General features: G+C 51.1%; 1 protein-coding gene across 2 annotated transcripts in view; it reads right to left on the reverse strand.

Moving 5' to 3' along the window:
• Positions 1 to 19,134, reverse strand: part of LOC133349562 (integrin alpha-6-like) — a 57,390-nt gene that overhangs the window by 38,150 nt on the left and 106 nt on the right. Inside the window, exon 2 of one of the 2 annotated variants that reach the window (XM_061563125.1) lies at positions 18,554 to 18,753. In XM_061563125.1, coding sequence (XP_061419109.1) covers positions 18,554 to 18,726 — 173 coding nt within the window. In that variant the 5' untranslated portion in view covers positions 18,727 to 18,753. Of the gene's footprint in view, positions 1 to 18,553; positions 19,083 to 19,134 lie in introns of those variants that run through there. The other variant, XM_061563126.1, reaches the window with a different exon arrangement.

Consider the following 19,134-nt stretch of genomic DNA (forward strand, 5'->3'; position numbering starts at 1 on the left):
AACGTGTGAAATTATATCATACATGAGAGTCATTGGTGAATAATCATATATGAATCTGATAATATAAAATGACTACAATAACATTTAAATCCATATGGTAACCCAGAACCATATAAAATACCGTTATAAACTAATTGATCGTAAATAATGTGGTTTCTAAGATCAACCAGCGAGCACAAACAAATTACGTCATGCATGCAAAGCGTCCGTTGATTTTTTTTATTCACTTGCAGTTATTGGCTAGTTAGGGATACCTCACAAATGTACAATTGGTTTAAATATGAATGTTCATTATTAATACATTTATTTCTCAGAGTCAAGAAAGGTGGTACTCGGATGAAACAATTTAACATGGGCCTACAGTAGCCAAAATAGGTTGAAAACCACTGGGCTAAATGATATGTATGAAGATGCGCTGTATACGTGTACATGTGTGAATGTTACAAGCACATGACTGATGTGCCACCATATGCCATGAGAACCGATATAAGCATTACACGTGCCCACCATAACCACCACGGTGGACAGAGTGGATAATTCTGCCATCGTTACGATATGACATATGCTATGGATGCCAAATTTTCCTGAATAAGAATACAGGTTCACTCCACTCCAGATGCAGTATGCATCTACAAGGCTAAAGCCAATGTGTAATGTGTGCAGGTGTTTGACAGGTGCTAGTAGAGCTTGCAGTTACACAATTAAATCATGCTTAATATATAACATTACAGGATAGACTACGGACACGTTTATTATGGTCGGAGTGAATGTGATTGATTGTGAATGAAAATGCATCATTTATAGAGCAGCAGTAGCTATGCTCGTCTGGACTCGCACGTTGACATTGCGCCAAGTGATGTTGGATTTGGATTACGTCTATGTCTATTTTAATTGCTTAGGAACGCCTCACTGAGTCACAAGGCTCTTTTTTGACGAGGCTCCTGCATGAATTAAGCGCCTGAGCAATACCAGTGATGAGTGTTTGGCATGTGACAGGAAACTGGAAAACCGATGCAGAAGTCCAAGCATATGTCATGCCGGTCACTGCATGGCGCGTTTTCAGACACACTTCTGTAGCCATCTGGAACGCTCTTCCTACCGATATTAGGAAACCACTGGAGCTATGTGTAGAGGTGTAATTGCGCATGGCTACGAATGTTGAGGTGTGATTATGCATGGCCACGGATGGCCAACAAACACAAGGGGCGGGGTTACGGCCGTACACAAGGGTGGCGCTAGCACCGACGTCCGCATGTGTATCCCCCACGGGCCCCCCCTCGGGGGCGAGTCCTATAAAAGGTGATGAGCTCGAGGGCTCGAGGTCGGGACTCAGCTTTAACCAGAGAAGAACGAAGACCTGCTAGTATAGGCCCCGGAGCTCCCCTGGCTCGCTGTCCTTCTAAGGGCCGACCAGGGCAAGCCGGTGGCGTGGCCCCGAGAGCCCAGACGAAGCTGGTCTGGTGACTCAGGGAGCCGGGATCCCAGCTTAACCAAGCTGGGACAGATAGCCTCCCCTAGTCCCGTAGCGGAGGAGTTGGTATAGGCTAGAGGGGTTAGCTGTCGAGAAATCCCTGTAGCCAAGTGACCTGTAATAACTGTGTTGGTGTAATAAATAAGTGTGCCTCCGATCCTGTCGTCAAGCCTCCATATATACTTACTACATATGTACTCTGTAAAATAGATTGAAAACTCATTTGTTTAGAACTGTCTATTGTATTTAGTTTGTTGTCCTTCCCCCGCATCTCCGATTAGCATGGTGGGCTACATACAGTGCGAAAGAAGTTAAACATACATTCATGACTATGGGGCCGTCCATAAATGACGTCAGACACCTAGGGGGGGAGGGGGGTCAGACATTTGTGACAATTTGTGACGAGGGGGGGGGGGTTGAGAAATGTGACGTCACATCAAAATGCGCAACTTTAAATAAATATAACCAATAGAATTATTATAACAACACAAATTTTCATTAATTTTCATTATTCACTATTTTATTATTTAAAGTTACTAAGGCCACCTTTTATTTATTCTATGAAGGAGCATTTTGCTTCTCCATGAGAGAATGGAGAAGCATACATTTTGTACATTTTTTTTAATGATTGTTATTAAACATTTTGATTTTAATGATTCGACCAGAGCTTTTAATTCTGTGTAATGAATATGTGATTGTTATAATTGTGTAATGCAAGCAAGGACAGGGTGGGCGCGGCCTCCGCGCCACTCACGCGGGCCGGAGTATTAGGGGAGGTGGAGCCTGGTCGTCGGGGTGAGTGGGGGCGGAGTCAGGGTCACGTGAGGAGGAGGAGGAGTCAGGGTCACGTGAGGAGGAGGATATAGGGTGAGAACCGGAAGGGGATCGGGAGTCGAGAGAGAGTAGAGATAGAAGGAGCCACGCAGGGTGCTGGCGGAGGGGTGGCACGAATTGCCACGCGGTCGGAGTCACGGCACCGTCGGCCAGCGGTGTACGTGGGGCAGCGGTGTGGCTGCAGAGTGTGCGGGAGCACACGGGGCAGCAGGGTGGCTGCAGAGTGTGAGGGGCATGCGGAGCAGCAGGGTGGCTGCAGAGTGTGCGGGGCACACGGGCAGCGGTGTGGCTGTGGAGAGAGAGAGCGGAGGACTCGAACGGCATGCGGAGGGCACGCGACGGAAGAGGTGCGGGTCCGACCGGGGACATCGTGGGGTGCAAGACAAGAACCCAATAAAGGACAGATGGAGACCAACATCACCTAAGAGTCCTTTATTACATTGGAGTCAGAAGTGAGACAGCATGTCGAAACAGCTCAGGAGAAAGAATTTACCTGCACCATCTTCTGCACCATCTTTTGAAAACGACGACGACGATCTTTCTCCGGCGGTGGCGCTACCAACGATGGAAGGCGGGGGCGACGCGTCGGGAGTGCAAGATGTTGCCGGCTCAGCAGGACCGTCTGCGTTGGTGGGCGCCGAGGAGGGATGGCGACACGTAGCGGCCCAACTTGAGTCGTTGAAGGCTGTTTTAACGCAGTTATGCACCCTGGTGACGCCCACAACGAGTCCTGGGAGGCCAAGCGGGGAGCATCCGAGTGAGGCCTTACCGACGCTTCCAGCCCTTTCCACCACGCGGCACGAAGCCGCCATCTTGGGCGTGGTCGGGGATGAACGGCGGGATGCCGCCATTTTGAACACGTTGCAGAGTGACGCCATCTTGTCGCCGCCGCAAGCATCATCATCGGCGGATGACGGCGGCGTGGGGACCCGCAGCCATCGTTTAACGACTGTTAAAGAGTTCTCCATTGGCGGAGATTGGAGCGCGTTCGCCTGCCATTTTCAAGCGGCGGTACGATCAGCAAAATGGACGGATGCGGAAGCCCTGGAGGTCTTGCCAACGCCTCTTGATGATGAGTCCATCAGGTTTTTCCGTTCCATCAAGGCTGCAAAGAAGACGACGCTACAGGGAGTGTTTGAGGAAATGGCGAAGGCGTATGAGCCCCCGGACGATGCACATCGCAGGTTCGTGCAGCGACAACGGGCACCTGAAGAATCGCCGGTGGCGTTCCGGAGTGCTGTGATGGAACTAGCTATGGTCGCGTATCCGGAGATGGAGCCCGACTTGTTGGAACCCCTGATACTGGGGAAAATGTTGGAATTATCTAGGGATTTGGGCATCCCCATGCCGGTGTACGGCCATGATAAGTTAACATCCCGAACGGCGGCTAAGTGCCTGGATGCCCAATTCAACCTTCACCGCTGGAAACAGGTGACGGCTTGGACGGGGAGCCCCACCGTTGAGGACGGTACAACTGGGTGGGACCCGAAGAAGGCCGTCTACGTTCGTGACGAGAAGGGTCCTGAGGAGCTGACGGCGGCATCGACCCAGTGGCCTGGTCGGGGGGGAGCGGGGTTGCGCTCCGGGCCGCCGGCGCGGGAGCGCCAAGACAGAGGGGGTGCTGCACGGCGAGCCGACTTGGCGTGTTTCCGCTGTGGCCGTAAAGGCCACTTCGCCAGAGAATGTTGGGCTCGCATTCGGCCGCCGCCCCAGCAGGAGGTCTCGGTCACTGACGCGACGCGGCAGGACCACCCACGACAGGCAAGTCGGTACGCATCAGACACCCGGCAAGGCCTCTCATCTCATGCATCACCATCGCCATGCGGGCCGGGTGCCATTACTAACGGGGGGGGGGGGGGGGCGCTTAGTGATCCGCGTCGCTCTCTGACGCAGTGGCGGAAATTGGCGCGACGGGTGGTTGCGGCCGCGACTGGGTCGTCGACCGTGCCGGGTTCGATCCAAGGGATCGACGTACGCATTTTGGTTGACTCGGGTGCATCCGCGTCTATTATCTCCGACGTGATATTCCATCTCTTGTCCATTCAGCCGGCGCGGGTGCGGCCGGTTTACGACTCTTGCATAGCGGCAAACGGGGGTAGTATGGGCATTGTGGGTCAGGTGGACGCCAGTATATCGGTTGGGGGTGTTTCGGCTTCAGGAACCGTGTTGATTTCCAGGTCCCTCGCGGTGCCCTGTTTGTTGGGGACCGATTTCTTGGCCAAGATGCCCATTCAAATCAGGGTGGATCACAATTGTATTGAATTGCCGGGGGGTCGGCAAATTTCGTTCTTGCCGTCACCCTGGGGCCAGTCGGCTCCTGACCGTCAAGTACAGGCGTTGTCCAAGGTATCGGTGGATATTCTGCGGCGGGTGTTTTGTTATCACCATCCGCTGCTATAACGGGTGGCTTGTTGCTGGTCGGGGCACAGACGATTGTTCGGCTGGGTAAACCTCCGTTTTTACAAGTGTTGAATGGAAGCGCGGATAATGTTGTTGTACCGGCCGGAACGGTTTTGGCTCACTCTACGACTGCTTTCACGAGCCATGACGATCAGGGCCGCCGGGGCCTTGTAGGGGGGGTATCGGCCTCCACGTCACAGGACGATCGATGGATTGCCGAGTTGTGCCGGGAAAATGCGTCTTTGACTGGGGACCAGCGGACCGCGCTTCGGGCGCTGTCGGGGAGATATTCCGACGTCTTTAGTGCGGACGATTTCGATTTGGGTCACACCTCCTTGCTTTCCCACCACATTGATACGGGTGATGCCGCTCCGATTCGGATGAACCCACATCAGTTGAGTCCGCCGGAGCGGGATCACATTCGCAGGGCAGTCAAGGAGATGCTGGCCGCTGACATCATTTTCCCGTCCAACAGTCCGTGGGGCGCGCCGGTGGTCCTTGTGAAGAAAAGGATGGCAAGTTGCGGTTTCGTGTTGATTTTAGCAAATTAAATAAGGTGTCGCTTGCGGACGCGTACCCCCTGCCGCGTATGGATGATTCCCTCGATGCCTTGTCTGGGGCGAATTTTTTTTCTACTCTTGATCTCTGATCGGGATTCTGGCAACTTCCCCTGGACGAGTCCTCGAGGGAAAAGACGGCTTTCCGGACGCCACAAGGATTGTTTCAGTTTAATTGTCTTCCCATGGGCTTGAACGCCGCCCCCGCGACATTCCAGCGGTTAATGGAGCTCGTGTTAACGGGTCTGCAGTGGGAGACGTGCTTGATATACTTAGACGATGTTATCGTCTTCAGCCGCACGTTTGAGGAACATCTGCGGAGGTTGGACGCGGTGTTTGCCAGAATGCGTTCCGCCAATTTGAAATTTAAGCCCAAAAAGTGTCACCTGTTGCAACGATCCGTGCGCTATTTAGGCCACATTGTCAGTTCGGAAGGGGTCGCCACGGACCCGTGCGTCCGTAACTGGCCGACTTCGGCCTCAGTGGGGGACGTGCGTCGGTTCGTTGGGTTCGCTTCATATTACCGCAGGTTCGTTCCCAACTTTGCCACGATCGCTAGGCCGTTGCACCTCCTTACGGCTAAAGGCCTCAGATTCAGCTGGGGACCGACGGAAGAGGCGGCGTTTCAAGGCTTGCGCGATCGTTTGGCGTCGGCACCGACGTTGGACTATCCAGATTTCATTCGACCTTTTATTCTGGATACTGACGCTAGTGACACCGGGATTGGGGCTGTTCTGTCCCAGTCTAGGGATGGCATCGAACGTGTGGTAGCTTACGGTAGCCGCGTGTTGTCTCTTGCGGAGGCACATTACTGCGTTACTCGCCGTGAACTTTTGGCTATTGTACATTTTCTTCGCCAATATCGGCCGTATTTGCACGGCCGTACGTTTATTGTGCGCACGGTCTATGCGGCCTTGCAATATGCCCTGAGAGTTGACCAACCGTCTGGCCAATTGGCACGATGGTTGGAAACCCTGCAGGAATTTTCGTTCGAAATTCAGTATCGGAAGGGGTCGCGTCACGCGAACGCGGACACACTCTCCAGATTGCCACAGGGGTCCGCTTGCGCTTCGGGCACGAATAGGTGTACGCGGATTCTGCAACCCCCTCGGCCTGTTGTGTCCGCTGTCGAAGTGCCCGAGGCTCCCGTATGCCTGGGACCGGCTGATGGGGTTTTGAACCTGCCGCGTTCGGTATGGATTCGCGAGCAATTGCTCGATGAGTCGCTGGGGACCTTGCGGAGTCGGGCTGCAAATGGCACGGGGGGACCGCTGTCCAGTGGGACGCCGGGAGCCGCTCTGCAGGATGGGTTGCTGATGTGGAGGGAAGGGTTGCATGATTGCTGGCGTCTGGTGGTGCCGTCGTCGTTACGGTACGAGTTGGTTCGGACTCTGCATTCCGAGACGTTGTTACATCTCGGGGTGCAGAAAACCTTGTTGACGTTGCAGCGGGACTACTTCTGGCACGGCATGACGACTGATGTCGTCGGGCACATTCGGGCGTGTCCCGACTGTGCCCGGTGGAAGCCGCCTAAACACCCATATGTGCCGCCAGTGCAGTCCATACAAGTGTCTCGGATTAACGAGTTGGTGGCATTGGATATTTTGGGGCCCTTCCCGCCGTCCGCTCGGGGGAATACATTTTTGCTGGTCGGGGTGGAATATCTTTCCCGCTGGGCGATGGCTTGGCCCTTACCCGACCAGTCAGCGGCGTCTATCACGGAAGCGTTCCTGTTCGGATACGTAATGGACAAAGGGGAGCCGGAAAGGTTGCTCACAGACCAAGGGCGAAATTTTTCTTCTAAATTATTGGCTGAGGTGTGTGCTGCACTGGGGACCAAGAAGGTTCGGACGTCTCCCTACCACCCGCAAACGGATGGGATGGTGGAACGGCTTAATCGGACCCTGTCAACCATGCTCTGTCACACGGTTAGTGAAAAGCAGGCTGATTGGGATTTGCATATCCCTGGGGTGCTCTCTGCATACAGGATGACGCCTCATGCGTTGATGGGGTACTCACCTTTTTTTTATGTACGGCCGCGAAAATGTGCCGCCGGTGGACATACAGCTGGGTACGGGGGCGAGGAGTCCTGTTAAGCCTCTCCCGGAGTACATTCAGGACGCTGTTCGTCGCATGGCAGAGGCACGGGAGGGGGCCCGATTGGCTATGGCCAAGACCCAGGCCCGGAATGAACGTTGCGCTCGGCGCTAGGTTGGGAAATCCCCCTGGCGAGTGGGGGACATGACTTGGCTGCACTGCCCGCAGGTGTGGGTGGGGACCTCCCCTAAGTTGCACAAACCATGGCAGGGGCCGGTTAAGCTTATTGAGGTTCCTAGTCCGCAGTCCGCACGTGTTTGGTTCGGATCGCGGCGCTGGTACGTCCATACGTCTCGATTGAAACCCTACGTGGCCCCGCAGACGGATGCGTCATCTCCTAATGTTGCCTTGCCGGTGTCTGTTGCATCCGACACGCCACTGACTTTGCCTGTTCAACCTGCGAGCGCATTTGTCATGCCTTCTACAGACGGACTGGCCGTGACACAGACGGATACAGTGATTCCTGCTCTGGGTGGGCCTACCACGGCGACGGGGACACTTGACCCCGCTGCCCCTCCAACCCCGCCACGGACGCATTTGCAGGAGACCTCGGCATCGGGTCTCTCTGGGGAATGGGACCCTGGACATGACAGGCCTCCAACAGCGGCGGCCGGTTCCGATCCCGCCGCTCCTAAAACCCTGTCGCGGTCGCGGTCTGTGGGGGGGCCGCCTCCCGTTCGGGACGGGCCGGCGACCCGCACGCGTTCCAAGTCCCTTTCCTTTCTTTGACTGTTATTGTTGTTTTGTTGTTGTTATTGTTATAATCTCCGTTTGTCTTGTGATGCTGATTGCTGTTGTTGCTCGCGTTATTTTGTTCTGTTGCCGCCGGGGACGGCTGGGTTTTTCATCAGGGGGGGGGGGGTCATGTAATGCGAGCAAGGACAGGGTGGGCGCGGCCTCCGCGCCACTCACGCGGGCCAGAGTATTAGGGGAGGTGGAGCCTGGTCGTCAGGGTGAGTAGGGGCGGAGTCAGGGTCACGTGAGGAGGAGGAGTCAGGGTCACGTGAGGAGGAGGGTATAGGGTGAGAACCGGAAGGGGATCGGGAGTCGAGAGAGAGTAGAGATAGAAGGAGCCACGCAGGGTGCTGGCGGAGGGGTGGTATGAATTGCCACGCGGTCGGAGTCACGGCACCGTCGGCCAGCGGTGTACGTGGGGCAGCGGTGTGGCTGCAGAGTGTGCGGGAACACACGGGGCAGCAGGGTGGCTGCAGAGTGTGCGGGGCACGCCGGAGCAGCAAGGTGGCTGCAGAGTGTGCGGGGCACATGGGCAGCGGTGTGGCTGCGGAGAGAGAAAGAGCGGAGGACTCGAACGGCGTGCGGGGGGCACGCGACGGAAGAGGTGCGGGTTCGACCGGGGACATCGCGGGGTGCGAGATAAGAACCCAATAAAGGACAGACGGAGACCAACATCGCCTAAGAGTCCTTTTTTACAGTTGTACTCTCCATTTTGCTTCGTTCCACTACAAAGTTTCAAGTATTTTTTTATAGTTATAATTACTTTTAATATTTTATAATTATAAGATAATTTCAATATAATATTCTGAACATCTGCAGTTTTAGTTAGACGAATATTTTCAAGTGACTATTATGCTACATTTCAGCTTTCCAAGGCCTCCTTTTTAATACGTGTTTTCTCCTACAACATCAGAGTGCAGCATCACATTAAATACGCACTAGAATGGCAATAGTTTAAAGTGATTTGAAGCATGTTTTATTTTCAAAATGGAAATATATTTTTGGGGGGGGGGCAGAGCTTTGTGACATCATATTTGAGGGGCGTCTGACTTTTTGTGACGCCGTGTGACGAGGGGGGGGGGGGGGAATAAAAAATTGGCCAAAACCGCGTGACGTCATTTATGGACGGCCCCTATGCACATCTTTATGAAATTAAATATCGTAACTTTAAACACCACGTGCACCATTCGTTTTTATTTATTAACTCAACATGTGTATAATCGTCAGTGAAATTCCATTCTATTCTTGCATATGACAGGCAATATGTTCAGAAGCTAAATGCTGGCCACGAGAGGGCTTCAGGAGAGAGAGTTCACGTAGTTGTGGTGTTCCTCATTTGAACGAGCGCAGTCTACAGTGGTTTACTATATGATCAATCGTCGGGGTTTGAATTGGTGCCAGTGAAATAAATCCACGTGTAGGACTCGTACAAGTGTTGTCTTTCTCTCTGCTTTATTTTCCTCAGAGTCCACCTTCGCCGCGCCACCGCTCCACGTCTCGGCGCGGCCTCGCTCCGCGTCGCTCTGCTGTGCCACCGCTCTACGCCTCTCCGTGCCCTCACTTTGCTCCGTGTCTCTTTACCTTGTTATCGCTACCCTTGTCGTCTCTACGGTTTCTCCTACTCTGCATCCTTCCGATGCATGGCTATGTGATGCCGCCGCCATGAAGCCGTTCAGCGGGCGCCTCACCCTGACCTTGCCACCACCAAGTGACGGAACCGACCCCCGCGTCCCCCTCACCTAACCTCACAAACACACCCGCACGCATTCCCCCCCCCCCCCCCCCCCCCCATAGAGCTCCGAGGGGAAGTCACCAGGCCGACCGGTTTTAATCCGAGAAGCCCTTATCGGGATTAACCTTCACGGTTTCCGGCGACCAGGGAATTGGACGACCTCCCCCGATGCTACTTCGCACCGCGGCGCTGTGACCGGCATTAAGATTGCATGGTCGCGGCGAGGGGCATTCGGCCACCGCGGTTGAAACGCATCCCCCACACACACACCCACGTATAGACGAGACAGGCAGAGGGGGGACGGGACGGCATAATTTTGCATGACAAAATGGACTCAAGCACGCAGGCACCATTATTAGGGAAATTAGGGAAGTTAAAGGATAAAGCTGAAATTATGAATAATTAGAGGTATGCGGCGATCCGTGCATAAATTCCCACGGCAAGCTTTTGTGATGAATGCCGCCGCATAATTGACATAACAAAGGCGTGTATGAGAATGGGATGAACTAGAATGAGCGCCAGAGGGGCGAGTAAGAGCTGGGGAGGCAGGGCCTGGGTCGGGGAGATAGGATAAAAGCGATCGTAGCAAGGTAGAGGGAGATCTCACTCCAAGAGGCCCGCGTTCAAGACGGCTCCCAGCTCTGCCCTCCGGACGTCCGCGCGACATGTCCAGACGAGCATCGAGGAAAAGCCACAAGACGCCGAATGCTTTGAACCGTAACAAGGTGAAATAGCATCGTAAGCAGATAAATTGGGAATAGGCATAGAGGTATCAGCGTAGGCCAGCCTCGTCGATTCATACTGACTTAACAGTAAAGCGGAGTCGCCGAGAATAAATCATTAATAGCTGATCGTGGCCTCGTGTGATCTCGCTGAGAAGTGTGAACGCGTGTGGTGCTGTGTATACAGTGGCTCGCCTCGTTGGAGCGCTGTGCAGAGCAGCGCAAGAGAGGGTGTCACGTTTGGAGTACACGGAGCTGCGTGTGTGTGCATGTACGTACGTTCACTACGTGTATGATACAGGTGCGCGATCATAACGTGAGTAGTCAGTGTTGAGGGAGTGCCGCGCGGAGCTGTATGTGTGTGTGCGCGTACAATCACTACGTGTCTGATACAGGTGCACACTGGTAACGTGGTTATTCGACGTGGAGGCGAGTGCTGCACCGGGCTGTAGACGGGCACACGCTCACAGCGTGCGAGAGCTGTACGTAGCGGTGTAGAAAGGGGGAGTATGGCGTTTGATTGATGATGCTGTGCATACGTATGCTCGCAGCGTGGGAGCGCTGCACGAGGCTGTATGAGTAGGGGGCGTCGCGTTCGAATGCCGGCGAAACCCTAGCGGGTATTAGGGGGCCAACGGCCCCCACAGCTACCCTGGTTGCTCACTGCGTTCTCGCTACCACTGTCTCTCTGTACCTTACTCCACTCACTGTTTCTCTACGCTTTACTCTACGCTCTACTCTACTGCTGTGTGACTCCGACTTCCCCCGGGCACCGTGGCTGCAGCTCCATCTCCGACGCCAACTCGTACAGGACTCTCTTCTCTCCGTTGCGCTCTGGCTTATATCCCCACACCAATTAATCTGTCCTAATTATCTCTATCTCCTGCTTATTGCTCGCCCCCTGGCCCCCCCCCGTGTCACGTGGCCTTGTTTTCGCTGCCAGAGCGACGCCGGCTAATTGCCCAATTCCCTTTTCAGCCAATCACTGGCCTGTGTCCTCCCGGCTACCCGACACCTGTCTCAACTCTTAACGACCCACTTCGCCTAAAGCCAGAACAACAACCATTACCTCACTTGACCCCACTGTACTGTGCTTTCCTACATAGCAACAGAGGCGGAGGATGCGTGGCGCGCTAACTCAAGCCCTACACACGTAATAACAGCACACATGAACGGACCTGAGAGAATGGCATTTCATTATACATGCCGGGATTTTCGTGTTGCTTTTTGCTATCATCGTTTGACACCGAATTCCCTCTCCGTGTCTCCTCTGCTCAATCCCTCTGCCTCTGTCCTGATCCTTCCGCGAACTGCAACGATGATTCCCCCTCTCGAGCTCCCTCTCCTTATCTCCTATCGCCATCCTGCTTCGAGAATGTTACATGGAAAACTACTGGAACCTTCTCATCCCTTTTCAAACCATCTCCATTCATCCCAGTCAACACTCTAACCAGGGGCCCTAACGCACGCGAGGGGTTGATACTCAATAGTCCGTGCAATATTCAATCCCATGAATGGACTCAATCTATCTATGGACCGCATCCGTTGCGTAGCAGCACCCACAGAACACACGCCTAAACACCTGGTATGCACTGATGATCACGCATCCAACCAAGCATTAAACAGGCTTGAACCGTCTTGAGTTCTGAGATCTCAAGGAGATTGGGTGCAGTCAGGGCACTTTAGTCACAGGTCACCGTTCACTTGAATACTTTTTGTATCAGCACGTGAGCTCCCACATATTTCGCTATTTATTAAATACCTTTTTTTCATATATCACAAACTGCAAAAAAATGTGTCTCGTTCGGTAAAGCTGCAGAGTGCTTCTGTGCGGAATTGATGGGATACGCATTTAGTTACTGGTTTAAGCACGCGAACACCTCAGCACCGTACTCCCAGAAACATGCCGATGTTGTTAAGTTCCTGGGTTCTGACGTTAACTCCTGTTTATGGTCGTTTAAAAAAGATTATAAAAAAAAAGAATACAGGGTTGATGCGTAACCTTGCATTTGCGTTGTGTTTAAATCGTGAAATGAATGTTTTGTTTTAAAACAAATACCACCTCGCCATGCACGGTGACTAATCTTTAGTTTTCCAGTGGCATCATTCTCTCTTGAGTGATAGCGTGAAGGCCTGTAATGTACACGTGGTGGCTGGTCGGACTACGGTGTAATCTCCGGTGCTAATCTTATCTCCGCACGTAGCTAGATTTTGTATTCTCTATTCCGCTGGCATGAATTCCTATTCCAGAGAACAGTTCCGAGTATGAACACGGACAAACAGCGACGACAACAACAGCAGCCACCACTTGCTATCAAGTGGCGGTGACGTCACCATGGCGCTTGTGCCAGGCTAGGTGCAGCCAACAACGACGAAACAAAGATCTCCCCTTTAGCCTTTAACAGACTGTTGAGGCAGGAGCTGTTAGCGGGCACCTGCGGCCAACACCACACCCGACCCACAGTTGTCTTCCTCGTGGCAACGTTTACACACTCCACCAGGTACTATTTCGAGGCTGAGTCGACCTAGGGGAAGCCCAGCACTGGTTCAGATAATCTTCACTGGTTTTGGCTGTGATCGGGAATCGAACTCGGATCGCTGGGGTTCGTAGCGCAGCGCACTGACCGCTGCACTACCGCTCCCAACAGGCTAGGTGCAGCCAACATGAACATACCTATAGTACCTGTCAACCCCTTATCAGTGCCTACCTAATTACAGACCAATTCAGACCTTATTGGTCACCCAGTGCCTTTATTAATCTCAACGTTCACCCTACAAAATCCCATCACAAGGGAGAAACACAAAGACATGGACATTTCTTTTTACCCGTTTTGAAACGGCTGTACGCCATATGGACCTGAAAACTCTATTTCCCTATGCAAGGATACGGGTAAACCGTATGGGTTGACAGGTCGTGTGTGGGAGGGCGGCCGTTGTACCGAGAGCATGAATTGACCCCGCGCTGTGCAAGTGTGGTGGGGGGGGGGGGGTCACAAGTGCAGCAGAGCTCCACCACTCGTGCCATAAGCACACCGTGAAGGCGACGTTCTAAACGTCGGCGTGAGGGCGGGGTGGGGGTGTTCCAAATTGTGTGTTTTTATTATTATTTATCTGGAAAACAAAAAAAATACATTTAAAACATTGGACCGAGACATGAAGTTATAATTTCCCCCACAAAAGGAATATGTTGTGGATTGATCCAAGTGGATTAACGTGGCAGGGAATATCGTGACGCATCACACCCACTGCTCTAAATTGCTACAAAGTGGCATCAGATCTTGTCACCTTTGTTTGCACAGAGACACGTTAAATTGCATCCTGTAATTAACCTGAATTAGTTAAAAGGTTGTTACAAAAATACATACAAAACCCTTAATTATTCAATACAAAACTCTTCCCTCGTGCATGTGTGATGATCTCAAAGTCAGGGTTGAGATGTTCCCAATGCAGCACACCTGGGCACATGCCACTAATGTACAGTCAGCCCTTCGCGTCCATGTTGCTGCCAGCACCCATCCTCCTCGGGTCTGACCTGATCACTGCCTCAGCATCGCAACTTATGTTGTTTGGCGCCAAGCTAAATGACCATGACATCTTCTGGTGGTGACGTTCACATTTTAGACTAGGTAGACCATCATCAGCAGGAGCACACGGGTAAGATGGAAAAGTTTAAGTTGATGGACCCAGAAGAGCCGCTGAGAGAGATGCCCGAGATTCGGGGTTAAGTGAGACGTGGGGTAAAGGAAGTGGAGAATTGTGTGGGAAGTTGAAAACCAGTGAGACAGTTAGACTAGCGGCCAGCATGGTCAGAGAAGAGAGAGAGCATGGAGCGGGCGAGAAGACAGAGATGATGAAGGCAGCGGACGATAATTTAGAGACGAAGACAATTATCCATGGGGTTGTTGTGGCGGTTAAATGGAATAAACTGATGGGACAACATCGCGGATAATATGATCCACAATTCGTTCCCCACATCACCACGGACGAGTTCTCCTGAATTAACCATTCAACCTACGTGTCTGCAGCTTCATCACAGTATTCATCCGTGTGCCAGCGCCCCAAGGTCAATTGGATTGACAGGGCCAACATCCGCTGGGCTGTGCCACAGTCCGAATGCACCACTTAGACATTACCACATTTAGGGTGCGGGGCGAGAGGCAACAGCATGTGCAGACTTCATAAGTTAAAAATAAAAGAACAATTTACGTGCACACAATACTCGTAAACAATTCTAACTTGGTCACAACACTATATCAATGCATTTTAACCAGCTGAGAGCCCAGTGGGATTGACTTACAGTATTTAAAATGTGAAATGGAGACCCGTTGCATCGGGGACATTAACTAAAGTTATATACAGTATATAATAATAACCCCCCTTGTCATTCCACTGCTGGATGAAGGCTTCTCACATCGTGCCAGTCCCGGTTGCGGGGAGGCGCGGCACCACGACCGCCACTTGGGTCCCTCGTGGTGGCCACGAGCTGTGCCCCACTACTTGCACAGCAGAGGCACGCATGCCACCCGCCTTGTCGTGCACAGGGCGCTGTGCCGTGGAGTGGATGCTTGCATTCACTCCCGTGATTTCATCTGGAAATTCTTGGATAATGGAATTTACATTAAACTACCCCTCACTGCAAATAACAAACAGGAGTTGTAAGGAATGCTGTGCATACAGTCCAGATGAGATATCTGGATCAATGAAACTTCTCTTACCAGCAGCCCCCCCCCCCAATTATGTGCAGTTCTGGAGTTGATGTTTATTAAACATCAACGAGTTTGTGTCGGGCTGTTCACAACCAAATGCATCACGCGGACACCCACAATGCAAGTCATTTGTGTTGACCCTTGTTGGGGATGAGAACAAACCCTAACCCTCTGCTAGACTGCTGCCAGAGCGGCCACGCTTTATTACTGGAGGGCCAGGGCCGGAGAACTGGGCCAGAATGCCATGTGGCGTTGGCCCCTGAATTCAAAGCGGCAAAAACCGGCCCTGTTGTGAGACCTTTTTGAATGAGGTTAGGGGAACGTTGCCTCATTCACCCCTCCAGCCCACTGTCTCGGGGACCGGGATTGATTGCCACTGCTCGTTTGGACAGAGACCAGCAGGGAATGCTGGGTGAGGCATTTTCCAACTGTAATAGGAGACAGCCGGTTATTCCCATGTGCGAAGGCTAACCGAGCAATTCTTGTTTTCGTACATTTTACCTTCACTTTATGCGTTTGTAATCTTTAGTTAAAGATGACAAATCAAAACGCATACTTTGTGAAGTCTTGTGCCAAAGTGAAGCCCTGTCTAAAATGGCATCGAGGTGGTACTCGTCTCCCGTTTAAAGCCCTGAGGATGTGGTGGAAGATTCCACGTTCCTATGGCAGGGGCGTCTATCTATGGGACAATCAATTTCGACTTCCTCACAAATCAGACCTATTCAGCGTGGGCTAAATAGTTTCGAGGGCATCCGCAATGGTGGAATCGTAGCAATGCCAGCAATGCCGTGTTAATGGAAACAAGCCGAGCAAATCGACAGTGATCCCTGGGGTATGAGTGCCACTTGCATATCGACTGCTCACGTGTTGTGTGTGGGCAAGGCGTGCTTGCTGCGTTCCTCAATGCACTGCACTCTAAATTTAGCAGCCTGGACTATCTCTCCGGCACTGTGCATTCACAATTAATATAATCATCTGAACATTCAGTTGTTTTTAAGTTCGGACTAACTTGCACCTCCGATTAGAACAGTTGGCTACGTACGGTGCAAAAGAAGGTCAACATATCTACATGCATAACTCAATTGTAATCACAGCACTCTCTCTTTATAATGCGAAGCGTGTGCGCTACATCGATACGATATCAAGCACACGAAAAACTTTCATTCGCTTGACAAACAAAACACGTGTTTAAAAAAAATTGGTAACAGGGACATCGATTTCTCATTCTTATTCTTAGGTTTTTTCCGGTAAAGTGACGTAGGTAAAACATCAAAATTAATAAAAATAAAATAAAATAAAGATCACGACTCATTCTTATAAATGTTTGTGTGTACACGATGTTGAAGTTTTTTCGCACCGTGCATTGCCAACCGTGCTCACCGGAGGTGCGGGGGAAGGACAACAAACTAAACGCAAAAATAACGTCATCGTGAATATAAATAACACATCTTCTTGGTTATTTCGGTAAAGTCACGTAGAAGGGAAATAATAAAATAATAAAAATAAAACATAATAAAATTATTCTCACGACGTTTCGGCCACAACGCAAGCAGCCGTCCTCAGGTGAAGAACAGGTCTGTCGGGGAGACAGCGTCTGAATGAACACCACCACGCTTGGCAGCGTATATTTAAGCTGGGTTGGAGGGGGAAGAGCGCCTAACCCATCAGCCACACGGCTTCTGGAAATGCATAAATTCAGCAGCACTGGTTCAATGCAAACAAACTCTGGACCGGTTTGGACATTCATTGTCTCGTCAGAAACATTATGATTACATTCATAAATCATGCCAATATGCAAATCCAGAAACAGCTTTCTCAGCGACTGCGCGGTCAAGACTAAAGGTCTGCCTGACGTTGTGTCAAACTATCAGCCAGGGTGTACACTGGTGCGTTTGTTCAGTGTCCTAATGAGAACCAAGCCGTGGTAACTCATCTGCGCGTAAACAAGGCACAGCCACTTACAGCACGCCGCAACTAACTACACGCAGCTCTGCCCGTGTCAGTGCATTGCTCGGATGTGTACCCTGCAGCGTCTGACGCGGTTCTGAAGCTCTGGTAACGGGATACAAGACTTTCAAATAACCATCAAACGTGCCGCCATATATTACCACTGACGGCGATGCTCGGATGTATTAAAGGTATGGGCGTATTGTCACAGTTATAGTTTGTCACTCGGGTGCTGTAATGATGCACTTGCTTGTAACTTTTAAGTGTAATTTTCTTCCATAAAAAACATCAAACTCATGCCAGACTGCCCTGGATACACAGCCTCGGCAGATGAGAGGTGCATTATTGGGTCACCTCCTCCTTTACTCAACTCTACCCTGTTGTGTTAGAGCCTTTAGTCCGTTCATATCCAGCAGGGATGTGTGTCGGGAAAGCCAAGAGCCCAAAACCGGGTCCAGATCGCAACAACACTATTAGGCTCCTCACCCAGACATCTGTGTGACGTTCATGAGAACATTTAGGGTGATGCGGAGGTGACTCAAATTATTTGCTTCTTAACGATACAGATGAGCAGAGCCTGGTTATTACAATTCTGTCTTCCAAAACACTGTTCACCCAGAGGGCAGGGGGATGCAGAGAGCGGTTATTTTTGATGTATGCAGCATCGCTTTCGTTGCCCTCCACTTGAAAAATCAACTCGTGCGAAAATATGAGGAGACCTCAGGGGCATTGCTCATAGCACACTTCCTGTCCATAGTTAGAATGGGTCACAGAAGGTTTGAATGAAGCACCTTTTGGAGGTACAACAGGTTCATTTTGACCAAATACATGCATAAAATATAATTTCCTTTTGACGTTATCCGTTATCTCTCAAGTATTTACGTAATTGTGGAAGTCTATATGTGGGTTTGTTCTGTTTGAAAGAACATTTATCTTCGGATTTTATATTTAACATGTTACAGTAGGGTCCAATTAAACTGACATTAATGAAAGCTGGAGCTAGTTATCATAAGCATTTGCGTGTATAACTACGCGTATCCCACAGGACAATGACGCATCAGCAGGATAACTTTATTTGCAGAAAGCAAAGTTTCCTCCCAGATTTTTTTACTTTTTATATTAATTTCCCTGACCTTACGCATTCTCTTCAAATGTATGACAATCCTATAGAATATAATTGAAAACATGAGACCCTTTTGCATTTTAAGTTTTGATATGAAGCAAGTGAGCCAGTATCGTATTCATTGCATTGTTATTATTGACCGAGACTTAAAACAATCCTCATCTGCTCAGCACAGGAGTCACACGGCCACGACACCCAACACAGCACCCACGGACATGTAGACACTCACATGCTTTTGATCTCGGGCAGCACTTGCTTGTGGAGGGCCACGGAGAAACCAAAGAGGCTACCTTCGTCTCCTTCTTTGATGATCGGATGATCCGTGTCAAGGTTGAACGCATGGCAATTGATGAAACAGTCCATGAAAAGCACGGTGGTCAGTCGAAGGTAAAGCAGCTTCATTCCGAGCGGACTGGTCTGCTGCGTGCTCTGTGTGTGTGTGTACAAGAGCGGTTAATTTTAAGCAAAGCCAAACAGTTTATTTTAGATTATGCTGTTTTTGAGTGTGTGTGTGTTGTGTGTAATTGGCACTTGCTGACGTGCTATGCGCTCATGAATATGTAGCTCTGCAGGAATGGAAATTCACTTATGGAAAACCACACCTCCTGCTTCCACTCAACGGCAAACTCGCGGCTTTAGAATAACCAAATGCAGTGCAATTTTCACGACACGTCTGCTTGTCAAAGCAAATAAGACCCAACCGTGGGCTTCCCAAATTTGTCCTCGTACTTTCATCGGTGCCTCAGAGTGCTGACGACGGACCACTGTACGCTGACATATCGCACTCGCCACTCTAAAAGTAGGTAAAGT

Source organism: Lethenteron reissneri, chromosome 30 (assembly GCF_015708825.2).
Source record: "Lethenteron reissneri isolate LAM-NWPU_2019-01 chromosome 30, ASM1570882v1, whole genome shotgun sequence".
Taxonomy (NCBI): domain Eukaryota; kingdom Metazoa; phylum Chordata; class Hyperoartia; order Petromyzontiformes; family Petromyzontidae; genus Lethenteron; species Lethenteron reissneri.